Genomic DNA, 16,482 nt, shown 5'->3' on the forward strand with positions numbered 1-16,482 from the left:
TTTCCATTGCAACAACAAAACCAGTCAATACCACCCGGCGCCCCCGGTCAATTCTATCCGTACCTTATTCCTACCTTAATCCATTAATTTTTTTCGCTTCTTCCCTCTTACCGTCCCAATTGGAAGAACAACTTGGTCTTTGTGTGTGCGACTGAAAGAAGGATCGCACCGCCTCCCGACGCGATTCACACGACGAACAATTGAATCGATCGATCCAACAACCGCCAACCACCCAACCGCCACATTCGCGTCCGTGTCATTGAATCACGAACGAGCGGCTTCATCTCAGAAATATTCAAACAGTAGCAACCATGTCTTATAATCAAAATCCCTACGGTCAGCCCAACCCTTACAACGAGGGTCCCACGGCGGAGGGCGGTTATGGCGGCAGCTATGGCGGCAACTATGGTGGAGGTTACGACAACAACGGCTACGGTCAAGTGAGCAAGCTCCCTCCATCCCTCAAGTCATTCAATCCGATGATGTCGATGCGCGCCGAGGTCATGGTCGCAATGGAATATTGACAACTAACCTACTCCCTTGCAGCAGCCCGAGTCACACGAGATGCAGACATACGGCCAGCAACAAGGTCAAGCTCACGGCCCTGATACCACAACCACCGGCGCTCCTCTATCTCAGCAAGAATTCCTGAACAGCGTCCGCGACGTCGAAGGCCACATCCAACAGTTCCGCTCGAACCTCGACCAGATCCGCACTCTTCACCAACAGTCCCTCTCCGACACCAGCGGCCGCCCGCCCCCGGGTCTCGAGCAGCTGCAGGCGGTGACCGAGCAGCTCAAGTCGCAGATCAAGACCGAAGTCGACAACCTCGTCTCTGATGCCACCCGCACCGGCGACAGCACCTTCAACACCAAGAAGCGCCAGGCCGAGCGCCTCAGGGATCTGTACAAGGATGCCATCCAGGCTTACCTCGTGGAGGAGCGCCGCCACAAGGGCCAGATCGGCGAGCAGGCTGTCCGTCAGCTGTTGATTGTCAACCCCGATGCGACGCCCCAGGAGCAGGATGCTGTGCGCAGCGGCGACTTGCAGCAGGATCAGATCTTCCAGAGTGCTGTACGTTTCTACCTGCCCGATATCTTATTGCCAGAGGTTATACTAACTCAAACCTGCAGCTCCTACAATCCAACCGCGTCGGCGCCGCCAAGGCCGTCCTCGGCAACGTCCAAGCCCGCCACCAAGAACTCCTCCGCGTCGAGCAATCGATGCAAGAGCTCGCCCAACTCTTCGAGTACCTCAACACGCTCATCGTTCAGCAGGGCGAGGTCATCGCCGACGTGGTCCAAAAGACGGAACAGGTCAACGACAACATGGACAAGGGCATCCAGGAAGTTGACAAGGGCGTCAAGCACGCCCGCAACCGCCGCAAGCTCAAGTGGTACTGCCTCCTGGTGTGCATTCTCATCATCATTGCCATTGCGCTCGGTGTCGGTCTGGGCGTCTACTTCTCGAACAAGAAGAATTAGAGATTCGGTGGTGATTCGGGAGATTCAGACGCAGATGAGGCTGGTGGGTTGAAAGGGGCCAGGCCGCCGGCGCAGCAACAGTCGCAGCAGCAGGCGCAGGTGATCCCTCCAGTGCCGTTAATTCCTCCACTGGCTCCGGCGCCTGTGCCGCTTCCAACGGTTGGTCCACCGGCTGCCCCAGTGCCTTCAGCAGCAGCCGGAGTTGGTCAGGCTCAGGCTCAGGCTCAAGGACTGAGTTGGAACGCGACGATGGCAGGAGAGAAGAGATTCTACGGTGGGGTTTGGTAATGGCCGATTACCGACTCGAAATGAACAACACAACAACTCAAAATACCCACGAGATAAAGGAGGGAAGGGAAGAGAGGCGGAACGGATATATATGATATGTACATGGGTTGATATGTCAGCAAAGCATGGTTTACGCGAACGACTGTTTTCAGGACAAACAAACCCGGAACGTAATAATCACGAACGATGAATGGATGGACGGATGGACGGATGGACGGATGGACGGTGGATGATGGTTGGAGGGATGGAGGGTTTCTTTTTATGTTTCTTCTTCAGGTGTGCTGCGACTAAGCTTCTTCATGTTATACTCCCCGTATGGTTTTTGGTCCAAAACTTGTTTACATTAGTAATTACTTTCTTCTACTACTATGGCTTGTTTTTCTTGTCGATCCTTGCCGCGATGATGGTGTGGGTTGTTGTTCTGGTTTTGATGAGAGGTGTGTGTGTATGACTGAAGCGAAAAATAGAGGGTAAATGCCATACCATACCAATTTTGAAAGCGAAGTAAGCTGCTGTTCAACTACTCGGTTTCTGTAAGCTATGTGATACCTCTCTTCCAAGCTAATAATGCCGGATGATATACCATCAAGTACGTACTTGGGAAGACTCGTATCCCGAATAGTCAGTCCCAAGGAGAGCTCAAGTATTCTTCTAGCAACGGTTGATTTCACATTGACCACGGGTTATCACACGTTCATGAAGCCAGCCGCATGGCAGTTCACTCACACTTCACTTTACCTCACTCTCCTATCACCCTCTGAGTCTCTATGAATCTCTCTAAATCCAATTGACGTTACTTCACAACCTGTCATGTCACCTTACTGTCATCCATCCGTCACTAAAAAAAAAAACTAAAAAAAAAAACCAAAAAAAAAAAACCGGGACCGTGAATCTACAGACAGATAAGCGACGGACTCAAACGATTTGTTCCCTTACTCTGCCTCTGGCTAAGATCACCAATAACATCTCTGATATGTAACTAGGACATGCATGTTTCACCGTTGAGTCAGTCCTGCTATTTTTTTCAGATTTGTAGATGAAAGTTGAGTGCCCATGCGGAGCGGCGGAGCGGTAGAGCTAGCTATGCTTGGAAAAAGTCAAATGGTGTCTTGTTGTTTTGGTTTGGTTACTTGTGACTAAATAAGGTCGGTGAGGGTGGGTGGGATAGCTAGGTACCGTAAGTAGCGTTCAGCAGACAGGAAGGTCGAAGTGCTTTGGGAATGAATGGGTGATTGGGAATTTGGTGAAGTCTTCGAGTTTTGTTGGTTCTTATTCCTTTTTGGATTGGAGAAATTTAGAGGGGAGGTATCATGAGGTAAGCGTATTGATGTCAGATTCTGTTATTGTATCCATCGGTTAGTTTTCCTTCTCAGTTCTTTCATATTGAAGACGGGTTTTTAACATTCTTTACAAACTTGGTGACAATATACTGATTAGAGAGATAGACAAGGGATGCATATTCCATCTGGATCTTGTGGTGGACAAAATCTGACAGAAAAGAGAGAAGAACATTGACATCAACTCCATTCAAACCAAAATGCCAATTTGACCCCAAAACGTAACATGACATGAATGCAATGACATGATATATGATGATAATGAATTGACGATGATGTGTAGTGACGAGGGTTGTGTCGAGAGAGATAGAGAGGAGAGAAGTATAAAAAAGCATTGCATCCCATCCCATCCCAGCCTATGTTAACACCATCCATTCCGTCCCCTGACAACCCACGGCCTCGATTTCCTTACACCATCTCAGCAACAAAATTGAAACCCTTTTTAATGTACAACACTGCTTTTCACATCGTTTCAAACTTCATCGCTTTCTTTATTTCTCTTCCTTTTTATGCTGCTACAGTAATCTTGACATGCTTTTACCGCATGCCGGGACCACCGCTCATGCCCTGGAGCTTGCTGGCAAGCTCAGGGTAGTTCTCCTGCACCTGGATCTGTGTCCTCGTGGCCTCGGCGTAGGAAAGGGCGTTGACGAGTTCGCCCTCGGTGCGGGCGAGCTCGGCGGCGCGCTCGAAGAACTTGAGGGCCTCGACGACCTTGCCCTGCTGGAGGAGGAGCTGGGCCATGGTGGCGACGGCGATGTCGCACTCGGGGTCGACTGGAAGCATTATGTTAGCACACAAGATATCAAGACCTGGTTCAAGGATGGGGCTGTCTTACTGATGAGGGCCTTCTCGCAGAGCTGCTCGGCTTCGGCGTAATCCTGCTTCCACTGGAAGAGAGCGAGAGCCTTGTTGATGAGGGGCAGGACGTTCATGCACATGGGCTTGGTCTCCTTCTCGAGGGCGATGGCGGTATCGAACTTCTCAATGGCCTCCTGGAACTTGTTCTGGTCGAGGAGAAGCTCGCCATAGTAGTTGTAGACATCGGGGGTCTGGTCGAAGTTCTTCATGCAGCGGCGGAAGGTGGCCATAGAAGAGGCAATGGAGCCCATCTTGTACTGGGTAACACCAAGCTGGATGTGAGAGAAGATGAAGTCGGAGTCGAGGTCGATGGACTTCTGGTAATCCTTAGCTGCCTCGGCAAACTCTCCCTTGATAAAGTGGAGCTGGGCGCGGTGGTAGTAGATATCAGGGTCCTCGGCGTTCTGCTCAATGGCCGCGTTGAAGTCCTCCTCGGCCTTGTCGGGGTGACCTGCATACGGGTTAGCACAGATTTGGTCAACAATACGTAGACAAAGACTTACCGAGCTCAAGGTTCATGCTAGCACGCTTGATGTAACTCTGGGTCATCGCAGGGTCGAGCTCGATGGACTTGCTGAGATCGGCGAGAGCCTCCTCGTGCTTGCCCATGAGGCAGTGGAAGGTACCACGGAGGTTGTAAGCGAGAGCCTCGTGAGGACCGAGCTCACCGAGGTCGAGGGCCTTCTTGAAGGCAGCAGCGCCCTCCTCATAGCCAGTACCAGTCTTGCTCTCCAAGTGCTTCAAGCCGACCTGCATCTGACCGAGACCGGTCTCCTCGGAGAGCTCAACGGAGTCCTCGAGACCCTCGGGGCGGGGCTTGGAGCGGAAGCTCTGGAGGTAGTTGCCGACAAAGGTAGAGCTGGGGAGCTTGGGGGGCTTGGTCTCGAGGATCTCCTTGGCCTTGTTTTCGGCGAACTTCTTGAGGAGGCGCTCGACGGCCTGGGCGCTCTGCTCGTTGCGGAAGCCGTCGATGATGCAGCTGGCGGTGAAATCGAGGAGAGCGTCGCTGTAGCGGCTAAGCTGGTCGTAGGCATTGGCACGGCGGTTCAGAGCCTTGACGTAGTGGGGGTCGAGCTTGAGGGCGGCGGTGGTATCGGCGACAACCTGCTCCCACTGGGCGAGGGCATTGTGGCAAGCGGCGCGGTTGGAGAAGTAGACGGGGTCGGGCTTGCAGATGATGGCCTTGGAGTAGAGGTCGATGGCCTTGTTGAAGTCCTTGGAACCGTAGGCCTTGTTTCCGAGCTCCTTCAGCTTGGCGGCGTACGCCTTGCGCTCTTCCTCGGATAGCCTAACGACGGATTCCTCATCGATCTCGGGGAGCTCGTCGGCGCTCTCGACGGCGGCGGCCTTGGGTTGTGTAGGAGCAGCCTCTTCTGTCTTGGGGGCAGTGGCAGTCTTCTCGGCCTCCTCCTTCTCGGCCTGCTTCTTTTTCCTCCTTTCCTTCTTGCTGAGCTTGGGGCCGGACTCCTTCTGCTCCTGCGAAAGTGGGCGCAAACGTTAGTACAAACGACGGCGAGGCTTCGTGCAGCCGGGTAGGGCGCAGGGCAGCAGCGGGACGCGGGACGCGGGGAAGATGCGCGGCAACGTACTGATCCCTTGCGGAGGTAGTAGACAACACCGGCGGTGGTGATGACGACGGAGACACCAGCAATGGTGTAGACAACAGCCTTGTTCTCGGAGACCCAGTTGGAGACGCGGTCCCAGAGGGAGGAGTCGGCCGGGACAGTGACGGGCGTGGCCGCCGGGATGGGGACGGAGGGCGGCGGGATGGTGGGAGCCATGGTTATGTGGTGATGCGTAGAAGAACCTCTAGTAGATAAGGTAAACAATCCGAGTATATACTAGATCGGAGTCGGTAGAGAGACGACCGAATGGCAAGGCTGAAGGGGGAGATTCAATCGAGGGTACGAAGGGACGGCGGCGGCAAGTTCAGAGACAGAATCCGGCAACTGCTGCAGTAACAAGTGAAGTTCCTCTATTTTTTTGAGTGGATGATGCGGGTTCGCATAGGTTTGGATAGCGCGGCCCACGGCAACTTCAAGGTCGGGCCTGGGGTACTCCTTCACTCCTTCTACGGGTTCTACCTCTTGGCACACGGCAGTCCACAAGAAGTCCACAGGTACGCGCACAGTCACTGGAAAAGTAGCAAATGGAAGCTTGGTATTGCTCGATGGCGTGGACGGGTATGGATGTCTGCTGGGGCTCGAGGTCCGAGATCTTCGTCGTGCGACAAAAAGTTGTTTTTCACGCGCGGCAGTGCGGCTGGCGGCTGGGCAACCGGCAAGGTTTAAACAATCGAGGCCTGATGTAAACAGACAGTGTTGGGCCCTAAAGCTGAGGTGGTCTGAGCTCCTTCAAGCTGCTGTTGCGAAGCCTTGTCAGGGCAACTGGTACCTGAATGCCCTCTACTTACGGCTCAGCGTTGTTAGTTTACACGTAAATTACCCGGAGCTGAACTTCCCCGTTTCCCTTGAGGTTTCTTCGACCTAGAAGTTCAACGATCATTTAAGCCAAAGAGCTCTACAATGTCTATTGTTAGAGCTTATACACCTCGGAGATATGGTACCATGAGCCACCATCAACGTCCATAGTTGAGATATCTCTCAGCCGAGGGGAAATGGGACAAACGCCAAGAATGACCGCACACGGTGGGGTAAGCTTCGCCTACGTCAAATAAAAGTGGAGACCAGGGCAGCTGGGCGGTTCCACTTTAAAGTTGAACGCCCCGCCATCGGCCATCAGTGTCACTGTCATCCCGTCCAGACCTTCCCGCTGCCGTCTTCGATCGATACAACTGTGACTGATTTCATCGGAACATTTTGTTGCAACTCATTCCTGAGTCGTCAACGGCGGCTTCTTAAGTTGTACCAGACCTCGGTTGTCTTTATGCGCTCGGCTTCTTATCTCTAGGTGATGACGGCCTGGAGGATTCTCTCCTCGTATCTCTAACAGGATGACTACAGATGAGAGCGATAGACCATCAAGGTGGATCATGTGTCATATAAAACCGATAATACATCTTCACGGATATCGCATCTTTCACCATTCACCTTGAATTTCCGAAGTCCCTTCTACATCGAGTTTCTGTCATTTCTGCACCTAACCTTCAAAGACAGACAACCTCACAATGGCGACCAACACAGAAACTCCCCTCCTCCTCTTCACCACCCTCCGCTACGACCCTCTCCTCTCCGTGGGTTCCAGTGACGGCTCGACCTCCGGATTGTACATGCTCCCCTACCACCGGGACCGCATCCTCCGCGCCGCCACCCATTTCAACTGGCCCGTTGTGGTCTCCCTCCTCTCCGGTGACAGCGGTCTTGAAACCCTCTCCTCATTCATTTTCTCCTCCCTCTCCGACGAGCAACGAGCCCACCCCAACCGTGTCCGCGTGACCGTCTCGGAGCAGGGAGAACTAGGGATCACAATCTCCCCCGTACCGCAAGTCCCTTCGACATTCAACTTCTTCCCATCTTCCCTTCCCGAGCCGGGTACCGATATCCCCACTATATCCCTGATAGGAACATCAACGCCATTCGAGGTCCTGGTAGACACCCAAAAATCCAAAAAGTCAACATATACCCATTTCAAGACCACCAAGCGCCAGGTTTACGACGAAGCGAGGAAGAGGCACGGGATCGCGTTGACAGATCGAAAGGAGGTCTTGATTGTTAATGAGCAAGGGGAGGTGATGGAGAGCAGTATTGCCACGCCGTACTTTTGGAGGGACGGGAGATGGGTTACGCCTCCGGTGAGGGAAGGTGAGGGAGAGACGGAGGGGGATTGGGGGAGTGGTGGAAATGAGGGGACTACGAGGAGGTGGGCTTTGGAGAGGTGAGTTTCTCTGCTGTGAGATGATTAGATTGGGCAGTTCTGCTAACGGCGCGCTTGAGTAGGGGAATTGCGGTTGAGCAGGTTGTACTGGCAAACTCGCTGGTTGAAGGAGAAGAGTGCTGGTTGAGTAATGGTGGGAGGGGATTCTACTTTGGAAAGGTCAAGTTGAGCTAGGTCCTGAGAAGAGAAGCGGATGAGCTTTCAATGACATGGATTCCATGATGCTCTCATTGCGCCAGGAGACCGTTTCTTGAAGTGGCTGCCGTTATACCATAAGATATAGCTTGCGATTGTCCATTGGTGCTACCGAGGCAGATAAGGGGGCATTGTTTGTTTGTTTCCGTCTCCGGCATCACTGGGGCAACACACCAGGCTGGGCTGTCTCCCATCGCGAGACCTTCATGAGATTTTGCGAAGCAATGTATCACGGTGCGCAAGCCGAGCCAAGCTAACAACTACTTGTCTAGAAGGTCCAACACAGACGAACTAACGACCCCGGGGTTTCGTTATTGTTGATTTCATCCTTTTGAGTATGTTCTGATGAAGTTTCGGAAACTAACCTTGTAAGCGAACCACCGTTCAAGTACAAAAGTCAACCTACGAACTGAAAAGATGTAGGATATATCATATCACAATGCCCTAGACATGAGGGTTATACTACACCTATCGTAATACTCCAAGTTACCATCTTCAGAACGAACCAGTAGCAACTTTATTTTTGCAATGTGTAAACTTCAACAGTTGCTCTTGTGAAGTGAACCTGCCCCGCGATATCGCTGAAGAGACAAGGGGGAGCTTCGGATCCACTGCTGAGAATGGCCCGTGCACCCACATCTTCATCGACGCTGATTGGCTGTATTCAATCGAGCTTTCTGACCGACAGCCCAATTCCAACCGGCACGTCCCTGCAGCAGAGACGCCCTTTTCGAACGAATCGAGGTCGGTCCGTCTGAATGTCGCGTCGTGTGCCACCAGAAAACATCCATCACTGCGACCGGACGACTGACTGACTTCCTGCGGCTATCCGATCTTGAAGACATTCCCAGAGACCAAACCGTCAACCGGACCCTGGACCCTTCCCACGTCCCCACCAAACAACACAGCTGCTGGCAGACAACCTCACGCCCACTCGACTTCCGGCTGGCAATGCCTTTATGACATCCTGATTGTTGACGATATACGATTTGCAAACGACAACTACACACAACCTCTTTCTGTTTACTCTGGGTCTTTGACCGACGACAGGCGACCTTTGACCACCAACGTCCTACCACCGAAGCCCACTCCCGCAGAGACGCGAACACCCTTGTCGAAGCCTAGCCTTCACCCCGCCTCCGCGATTCTACGATAGCATCACCACCGCTGGGACGGTTAGGTGGCAGCGGCGGATAGCGGACAACAACCTTACATGTCCACAATACGACCTACCCTTCACATATAACAACAATGACAGACTCGTTGCATAACGCGCCCATTGTGCTCGACAATGGCTCGGGCACCATTCGCGCCGGCTTCGCGGGAGACGACGTACCAAAATGCCACTTCCCCTCCTTTGTAGGGAGGCCAAAGCACCTACGAGTGCTGGCCGGCGCATTAGAGGGCGAGGTGTTTATCGGCCAAAAGGCGGCCACAGAGTTGCGCGGACTGCTCAAGATCCGATATCCGCTGGAGCACGGCATCGTCACGGACTGGGACGATATGGAGAAGATTTGGGCTTATGTGTATGATGAGGGGTTGAAGACGCTTAGTGAAGAGGTTCGTCATCCCATCTTATCTGGTAACCAGACAAGATGCAGTAGCTAACAACTTGCCCAATAGCACCCAGTCCTTCTAACCGAACCACCCCTCAACCCGCGCGCAAACCGCGACACAGCCACCCAGATCCTCTTCGAGACCTTCAACGTGCCCGCACTCTACACCTCAATCCAAGCCGTCCTGTCATTGTACGCCTCGGGGCGAACGACAGGCGTGGTCCTCGACTCGGGCGACGGCGTGTCGCACGCCGTGCCCGTCTACCAGGGCTTCACCGTGCCCAACAGCATCCGGCGCATCGACGTCGCAGGGCGAGACGTGACCGAGTACCTGCAGACGCTGCTGCGCAAGAGCGGCTACGTGTTCCACACGAGCGCCGAGAAGGAGGTGGTCCGGCTGATCAAGGAGAGCGTCACGTATGTGGCGCATGACCCGAGAAAGGAGGAGAAGGAGTGGGCGGCGGCCAAGATGGATCCGGCCAAGATTGCCGAGTATGTGTTGCCGGATGGGAATAAGTTGAAAGTATGTTATCATTTTCTTTTCTTTGGCCCTTTACTGGCTGTTTGGGTGCTGACAATTTGCAACAGATAGGAGCAGAGCGCTTCCGCGCCCCGGAAATTCTCTTCGACCCCGAGATTATCGGTCTCGAGTACCCCGGCGTGCACCAGATAGTGGTCGACTCGATCAACCGGACGGACTTGGACCTGCGCAGAGACTTGTACTCCAACATCGTGCTGTCCGGAGGCAGCACGCTCACAAAGGGCTTCGGCGACCGTTTGCTCACGGAAGTGCAGAAGCTCGCGGTGAAGGACATGCGGATAAAGATCTTTGCGCCGCCGGAGAGGAAGTACTCAACCTGGATTGGCGGTAGTATTTTGGCGGGTTTGAGCACGTTTAGAAAGGTATGTCTTTGCATGTGTCTGTGTTTGGGCATGGACAAGCAGGGAATCCAGAGGGGAAATGTGTTGCTAACCAACTTTTTCTTGATCAACAGATGTGGGTTAGCATTGACGACTGGCACGAGAATCCGGATATCATTCATACGAAGTTTACATGATGTTGACGATGATGAGACGAGGACGAAGACGAGCGAGCGAGGCGGCCGAGGCACGAACGGCAGGTTGTCTAATAAAATCACAATCATCTTACGACAGCATACCTAGCACGCTTACCTTCTATGCTACCTATACTTGTGACGGTCGCCATATGCCGTGGTCCTGGACGTGGTTACTACGGTCGATCGGAGTCGTGGGGGATCATGCAGGTACCGACCGATATCATATCAGGTATCGTATCAGGTACATACCGATTTGAGGCTGAACAAAGGGGGCTAGTAAAGAGGCTGGAGAGTAAACAAGGGGTGGGTAGGCAGGCAGGCACGCAGGGACTGGTGGGAGACGTTGTGAGCACCTTGACGGTCACCTTGATAACCAGTGTACAAGAGTACAACAAACATATCACATAGAGCAAGCAGTTGCTGGGCAGCTGGTAAACAAAAGTCATGACCCCAGCCTGCCAGTGCCAGCTACTATGTACAATCCAAGTCAACGTCCTAAATACCTCCTCCGCGTATGTACTCAGTGCGCTCCATCTCTCACTGTGACTGTCTGCTCACTTCACTGCTGTGGACACAACCTCTGCGGACAAGCTGTGGGGACCAACCTCCTGGTCGGTCGATCATAGAAAAAAGTCGAAGCGAAGCTTCCGCGACTGGAGAGCGAGAGTCCGTCCGTGTGTGTGATGGAGCAGAGGCGACACAAGCGGTGACGAGGGATTTGCAAGGGGCGCAGCGGGAACGTTGGCAGGGCGTTTGGATCAAAAGTGCCCAGCAGTTGGTTGCCCAGGTGGGTTGGGGATATGGAGCACGGGAGGCCGGGGAGAGAACGGGAGGGACGGGAGTTGGATGTTGATCATGGAAGCGTTGAGAGAAGTTCTATGGAAACTGGAAAGAAGGGCGGTTAGGGTTAGGGTTCGGGTTGTGTATGTGACTGTTGATGTGTACTGTGTGTTTGATTCCATTGCCTATCTCTAATGGACCTGACGTTGACTACTTGACTTGGTCATGAAGCTGGGTGATGGGTGATGGACTGGCTGGCTTTTAAAAATACGAGTTATCGTAGATATATATACCCCCGATTTGTCATGGAAGTCAGTCCAGCAGAGTAAGTACACCGAAGATGTATGTTCTGTACCTCGACCACCGCAATCCAGAAAGAAGAACTGGAGACAGACAGGAGACTCGAAAAGTCGAAAGTCGAAAGTCGAAAAGAGCAATCAATGCCCAGTCAAGACGTTCGTACTTCGTAGGTAGGGAACATAGGATCACACACAGCATAGCTCGCCATCATGACGAACACCAATATCATCACCTCCTTCCACTACCTTCCGGATCTCCCTCTATGTACATACCTATAAGTCCAAGTAGGTAGAGGTATCATCATCCATCCCAAACATGGCGCAATATCTCCAACGCAACAGCTGGGCTAAATACTACTCACTCACCATTGAAGTGGTGTGCGCATCGCACGCAACTGATGGCGACAATTGCGGAAGACTGGCCAGACTGCCACACTGCCACTTGTGAGACATCAGACATTGAGTGAGACCTGGGCTGGCTGGCTGGAAGGCAACATGGGAAAGTTTTGTGAGACCTGACCGGATTCCGGACTACACTCCATATACAAGAACGGGCAGAACGGGTATTGAAGTGGATGGATGGTTACCTGCATTTCCCGTTTTATTATAGGGAGAGGCAAAGCAGGCAAGCAGGCAAGTTGCACGACAGACAGCGAGGTCGAAGTGTCCGTCTTCTGGGTTACATATCTCCTCGGAGAGTTTCGAGACTTGGAGATAGATGGTCTGTACTTTTTATGGTTTCTTCTCGACGGCGAGGGGTTGCTGGGACGAAACGAATGCCCCTTCTACAACAACTTTCCTTGTTCCATTCCATTTTGGACGTCAAGCTCTACTGTGTAGGTGCCGGGGACTCGGATGAGGCTCGCCAACTGGTCTGGTTGACTAGGATCTGTTTCACGATCCATAGCTCGTCGTATGTAGCTCGTCGCTATTCCCGACGGTCCTAGCAATGGCCTGTTTGGTCGCTGGCAAGGGCTGGCAAGGGCTGGCAATGGGGCCTGGCCTGTGGCTTCTGGAAGAAGTCCTTCACAGTTTTCTATTCTCGTCAGGCTCGCACAAAGACCGCATCGTTACTGTTTTGTATCCATCACAAAATCCCATCAACCCACCAACCTAGAGTGAATATAGGGTATACCTCCGGCGGTGAATACCGCTGCGGTATTGTCCTTGCTCCATCCAGCTGGGAGGATACTGAACTGTGTGTAGTTTTCGGTGTTGTTGTTGTTCACAAAAACCCACCGTTTGGTTCAATAGTTCCCCCAGCTAGACTGTTAGGGCATCAAAACCTGATTTCCACTCGTTTTTGTTTTTGGGGCTCTCGCTATGTTTGATTTTGGCGAGACCTCTGGCTCGCCTGGGTCTTGTTCCACGATGTTCGTATCCCACTGTCAGGTCCGGTCCGAACTTCAGTTCAGTACAAGTGACATCGTGAACTCGAATTTCAAGCTTCATCACTGGCTGAATTCCCAAGCATTGTACCTTCAAGATCCCCTATGGCCCATGCCCCCGTCTCCAGCGTGCCGAATCCCGCCGGAGGACCGGGGCGGGGGGTACGGGGGTTACGCTCGGTCCGAACACCGATGTTGCGACGGGGCTTGGGCTTGGTCGATGTTATGCTTGGGCCTTGGAATTTGCGAATCGAGCACCGGCAATTCGTATCCAGTTGTGCGGGCGCAAACGAGGGTTTGGGCGCCCTGGATGGAAGCTCTAAGAATTTTGTGAAAGCCGCACGGCCACTTTCCTTCGGCCTTCTGAATCTGAGCACGCCGCTTGAAACACCCTCGCTCCCGTGAAGCTGTTTCGGCGGCTTGCCATGCGGTCATCTGCCGGAATTTGAAGTTCACAAATGTTTCACTTCGTCGATCCATTCAGTTCAGGTCATTGTCACGTTTGCAAGTGTTGGAAGCGGTAAAAAGTAGATGGCAGTCAAAAAATGTTCGATTTGAATTTGTTCGTCGACCACATTCCTGCCCAAAAAAAAAAAAAAAAAAGTGTCGGTAACTGAAAAAACATCCATCCAGTACATGATGGCTCTCTTTCTCTCCATGGGGTATCTTGATATTCGCTATGCGCCAGCAAAAATAACAAACGCCGATTTTGTGCCTTTCCCTTGTGTCGTTGGGATGATGTGTAAGGAGCTGAGGAGGCTCTTTGGTTTTTTGCGGGGAGCGTCAGCGCTGCAGAAAGAACCAAGAGATGAACCCTTAATTTTTCTTGGCAGCCACCAACACAACCGCGAGCCCCCTTTTGCTCCAACCAATCAGAAACGAGTGAATTGGCCATGATCCAACGACACGCCGTGGTTTGTGTGTTGTGAAAGGAAAACAACTCTCCGAAGAAAGCTGTTGGTCTGAGATATCTCTCTTTCTCGCCGTTTGTTTTGCTGAGATCCCCCCCATTACATGATTGCTAATGAAATAAGAACTTTTTTGCTTGGTTCTTTTGTGAACTCTCGCCCAAAATCCCTGATTCATCATAAGATTCCCTTCGTTGTTGAAAAACCCAATGGCCCGGATGTGACATACACAATCGCAGAAGCCGCCCAAAACGCCGTGCTAATGATGTTGAAGAAATAAAACATTTGTAGAAAAAAAACGTCCATAGGTTGGATGATGGAGTGGTGTGTGTGTGTGTAGAAGTGAAAGAGTATGAAGTAGAAGGAGGAAGAGGAGGAAGGCCGTATTAGAATGATGGTACAAGGGATAGGTTGCGTCGAATGCTTGCCACGGGTGACAAGTACTTTGGTCGAAGAGCGGGTTCGGAGTGATATCTGCGAAGACCAGCACGCTGGGTTGCAGTTCGGTGGCTGTCCTTCTCATCGTTGGCATCATCATGCCTAATCCCATGACCTTCTTCGACCGCTTCTTCCTCCCTGCTGCTGCAGCATATGCTGGAACCGCTGCTGCTCTCTCCATACTCTGCCAGTGACAGGCGCCACTCATAAAGAGTCCTCCTGCTTCTTTCGTTGGAACGGGGCTCCTAGCCCTTGTGAGCAAGGTTGCTCAACGTCCTCCAGAAGCCAGAGCGGTGGCTGTCGGTGGTGCTGACGGAGTCGCGACGATTCCTGCTCCTCGAGCTGCCCTCGGAGCGGATGCTGATCTTGTCACTGACGGTGCTGAAGATGTTGCCGGCACCGCCTCGCCCGACGTAGCCCATGGTAGCAGCCTTCTCGCGAACCTCGGCCCTCTGGTACTCCTCGTCGAAAGAAAGGGTAGGGCGCTGGGTGTAGGTGTGGGCGTTGCCGGCGCCACCGCGGCCCGAGTAGAAACGGGCGGGAGCGCTGGGTTGTGCTGATGGTGTGACCTTGGTGGGAACGCCGGTCGAAGGGGTGGTCTTGGGAGCACGGAAGAAATTACCGGCACCGCCGCGGCCAGCCTTGGTGTAGGTATTTTGCACCACCGTGGGGTGGGGCTCGGTGATGGTGTACGATGGTGTCCTCTCCATTGTGACGGTTGTCTGGATGTGATGTGTGGTGTTGTTGGTTGAGGTGGTTGTGAGAAGAGTGTGGAGACTCTCTATCGGTTGTTCTTGGCGTGTGGTGTGATGATGCCGAGTTGGTTGTACGTCAAGGACAGAAGTGTCGTATGTTGACTGATTCGGATGTTTGATGTCTGAGTAGTGGAGGTGTTCGTGTGGTTGAGACTTGTCTTTGTCGGAGACGAGCAGTTGAGACTGAAGATATGGATCCGTGTGTAGGGAAGACGGGAGACGAGGGGTACGGATCCTGAGGGATTCGGTCTTTTAATAGATGAGGGTATAGAGGGGTCACTCGAGGGGTCGTTGCTTCGTGGGTTTTGAAGAAGGGGATGGGATGGCCCAGGAAGGCTAGCCAAGAAAAAGGTCTTATTGCAGATTCATGGATGCAGCCGGCGGGATCCAACTGGACCCAACTGGTGTGGAGTGGTGCTCTGACGGTACCGTAATTCCGGGGACAGTGACACTCCCTGGGACGTTACTGGGACACCATGGAACCACGGAACCACCTAGCGCTGCCCAGTGCTTGCCCAGTGCTGAACCCAGAATGCAGGTGAGCAAAGCAAAGTGGGCAACCACATGACTCCTCTTTGTCCAGACCAGACTTGTACATGGCGCACCTTCCCTCGCTTCTCGGCTACCTAACCGCTACTCGCAAGTACTTTGTACCTTTTTTTTTTTTTTTTATACCGGCACAAATACAGGGACACACTGGGCTCGGACGGATTGCGAAATTTTCAAGATCCAAGGCGAATGGAGACAATGGACCGCAACTGGAGCAGCAGAGGAGCCTCGGAGCCAACGTGGACTTCCTCAACGTAGTGACTGGCCTCTCTGCCTCTGAATTTACATCGTGACTTTGTGTGGAGAAAGCGGAGATGCCAAAATCTGCGGTTGCTGCTGTGCCATGATCCATTGTGCGAGTGTCTCTGCAGTACGTTACAGTACAGGAGGTGGTGAAAGTGGTGGTCCGGATGGTGTGTGCGTGGTACAGTTTCCGTCGTTGTTTGACGACAATGACAGCAACGAAGCAACCAACCAATGGCGTCAGGTGCGTCAGGTGCTCCTTGACCTCTGAACGGCGGCTTGGGCTGAAAATTTGTTTTTGCAGCGGCGGACAAGGCCATGCCAGTCACGACAGTCAATGCCAATGGCGAGAGGCAGTCGACGCCCAGTCCACGCCGGCCCACGAACGGTTGACAACGGTCCATTCCAAGCTTTCTTCTTAGCACATAGAAACTCCCAGAGCGGGCCCTGTCTGGCAGTCACGAGGCGCACCAGCACTTTTTGTTACGAGATCATTACCCCATAATTTG

At 52.8% G+C, this 16,482-nt stretch overlaps 5 protein-coding genes across 5 annotated transcripts; 3 read left to right on the forward strand and 2 right to left on the reverse strand.

Annotated features, from left to right (window-relative positions):
* Nucleotides 1-311: 311 nt before the first annotated feature.
* Nucleotides 312-1,484, forward strand: B0H65DRAFT_420652 (t-SNARE; the record flags this gene model as incomplete). The annotated part of the gene is made up of 3 exons (XM_062824294.1): nt 312-440; nt 547-1,074; nt 1,134-1,484. The coding sequence occupies 3 exons, from the start codon at nt 312-314 to the stop codon at nt 1,482-1,484; spliced, it is 1,008 nt and encodes a 335-aa protein (XP_062685117.1).
* A 2,068-nt stretch (nt 1,485-3,552) lies between these two features.
* Nucleotides 3,553-5,856, reverse strand: B0H65DRAFT_136065 (mitochondrial outer membrane 72K protein). Its single transcript, XM_062820868.1, has 4 exons — nt 5,560-5,856; nt 4,474-5,446; nt 3,948-4,421; nt 3,553-3,885 (listed from the first exon to the last, which is right to left on the reverse strand). The coding sequence occupies exons 1-4, from the start codon at nt 5,749-5,751 to the stop codon at nt 3,647-3,649; spliced, it is 1,878 nt and encodes a 625-aa protein (XP_062685118.1). The 5' UTR covers nt 5,752-5,856; the 3' UTR covers nt 3,553-3,646.
* Nucleotides 5,857-6,671: 815 nt separating this feature from the next.
* On the forward strand, nt 6,672-8,356 carry B0H65DRAFT_556576 (aminotransferase). The gene is made up of 2 exons (XM_062830056.1): nt 6,672-7,804; nt 7,867-8,356. The coding sequence occupies exons 1-2, from the start codon at nt 7,098-7,100 to the stop codon at nt 7,976-7,978; spliced, it is 819 nt and encodes a 272-aa protein (XP_062685119.1). The 5' UTR covers nt 6,672-7,097; the 3' UTR covers nt 7,979-8,356.
* Nucleotides 8,357-9,030: 674 nt separating this feature from the next.
* Nucleotides 9,031-10,870, forward strand: B0H65DRAFT_136090 (putative actin-2 protein). The gene is made up of 4 exons (XM_062820869.1): nt 9,031-9,559; nt 9,623-10,078; nt 10,144-10,458; nt 10,551-10,870. Exons 1-4 carry the CDS (start codon nt 9,251-9,253, stop codon nt 10,611-10,613), a joined length of 1,143 nt encoding a protein of 380 aa, XP_062685120.1. The 5' UTR covers nt 9,031-9,250; the 3' UTR covers nt 10,614-10,870.
* Nucleotides 10,871-14,323: 3,453 nt separating this feature from the next.
* On the reverse strand, nt 14,324-15,335 carry B0H65DRAFT_136114 (uncharacterized protein). The gene has a single exon (XM_062820870.1). It carries the CDS (start codon nt 15,134-15,136, stop codon nt 14,672-14,674), a length of 465 nt encoding a protein of 154 aa, XP_062685121.1. The 5' UTR covers nt 15,137-15,335; the 3' UTR covers nt 14,324-14,671.
* Between the last annotated feature and the right edge of the window lie 1,147 nt (nt 15,336-16,482).

Source organism: Neurospora tetraspora (assembly GCF_033439725.1).
Source record: "Neurospora tetraspora strain CBS 560.94 chromosome Unknown B0H65scaffold_2, whole genome shotgun sequence".
Classification (NCBI taxonomy): Eukaryota; Fungi; Ascomycota; class Sordariomycetes; order Sordariales; family Sordariaceae; genus Neurospora; species Neurospora tetraspora.

Excerpts from the sequence above, each read along its gene's own strand:
- B0H65DRAFT_556576 (XM_062830056.1), top strand. The coding sequence starts at position 7,098 with ATGGCGACCAACACAGAAACTCCCCTCCTCCTCTTCACCACCCTCCGC. Across the intron at positions 7,805-7,866 it reads AGGAGGTGGGCTTTGGAGAG|GGGAATTGCGGTTGAGCAGG; the intron begins GTGAGTTTCTCT and ends GCGCTTGAGTAG.
- B0H65DRAFT_136090 (XM_062820869.1), top strand. The coding sequence starts at position 9,251 with ATGACAGACTCGTTGCATAACGCGCCCATTGTGCTCGACAATGGCTCG. Across the intron at positions 9,560-9,622 it reads TGAAGACGCTTAGTGAAGAG|CACCCAGTCCTTCTAACCGA; the intron begins GTTCGTCATCCC and ends CTTGCCCAATAG. Across the intron at positions 10,079-10,143 it reads CGGATGGGAATAAGTTGAAA|ATAGGAGCAGAGCGCTTCCG; the intron begins GTATGTTATCAT and ends AATTTGCAACAG.
- B0H65DRAFT_136114 (XM_062820870.1), bottom strand. The coding sequence starts at position 15,136 with ATGGAGAGGACACCATCGTACACCATCACCGAGCCCCACCCCACGGTG.
- B0H65DRAFT_136065 (XM_062820868.1), bottom strand. The coding sequence starts at position 5,751 with ATGGCTCCCACCATCCCGCCGCCCTCCGTCCCCATCCCGGCGGCCACG. Across the intron at positions 5,447-5,559 it reads ACTACCTCCGCAAGGGATCA|GAGCAGAAGGAGTCCGGCCC; the intron begins GTACGTTGCCGC and ends CCACTTTCGCAG. Across the intron at positions 3,886-3,947 it reads CTGCGAGAAGGCCCTCATCA|TCGACCCCGAGTGCGACATC; the intron begins GTAAGACAGCCC and ends TAATGCTTCCAG.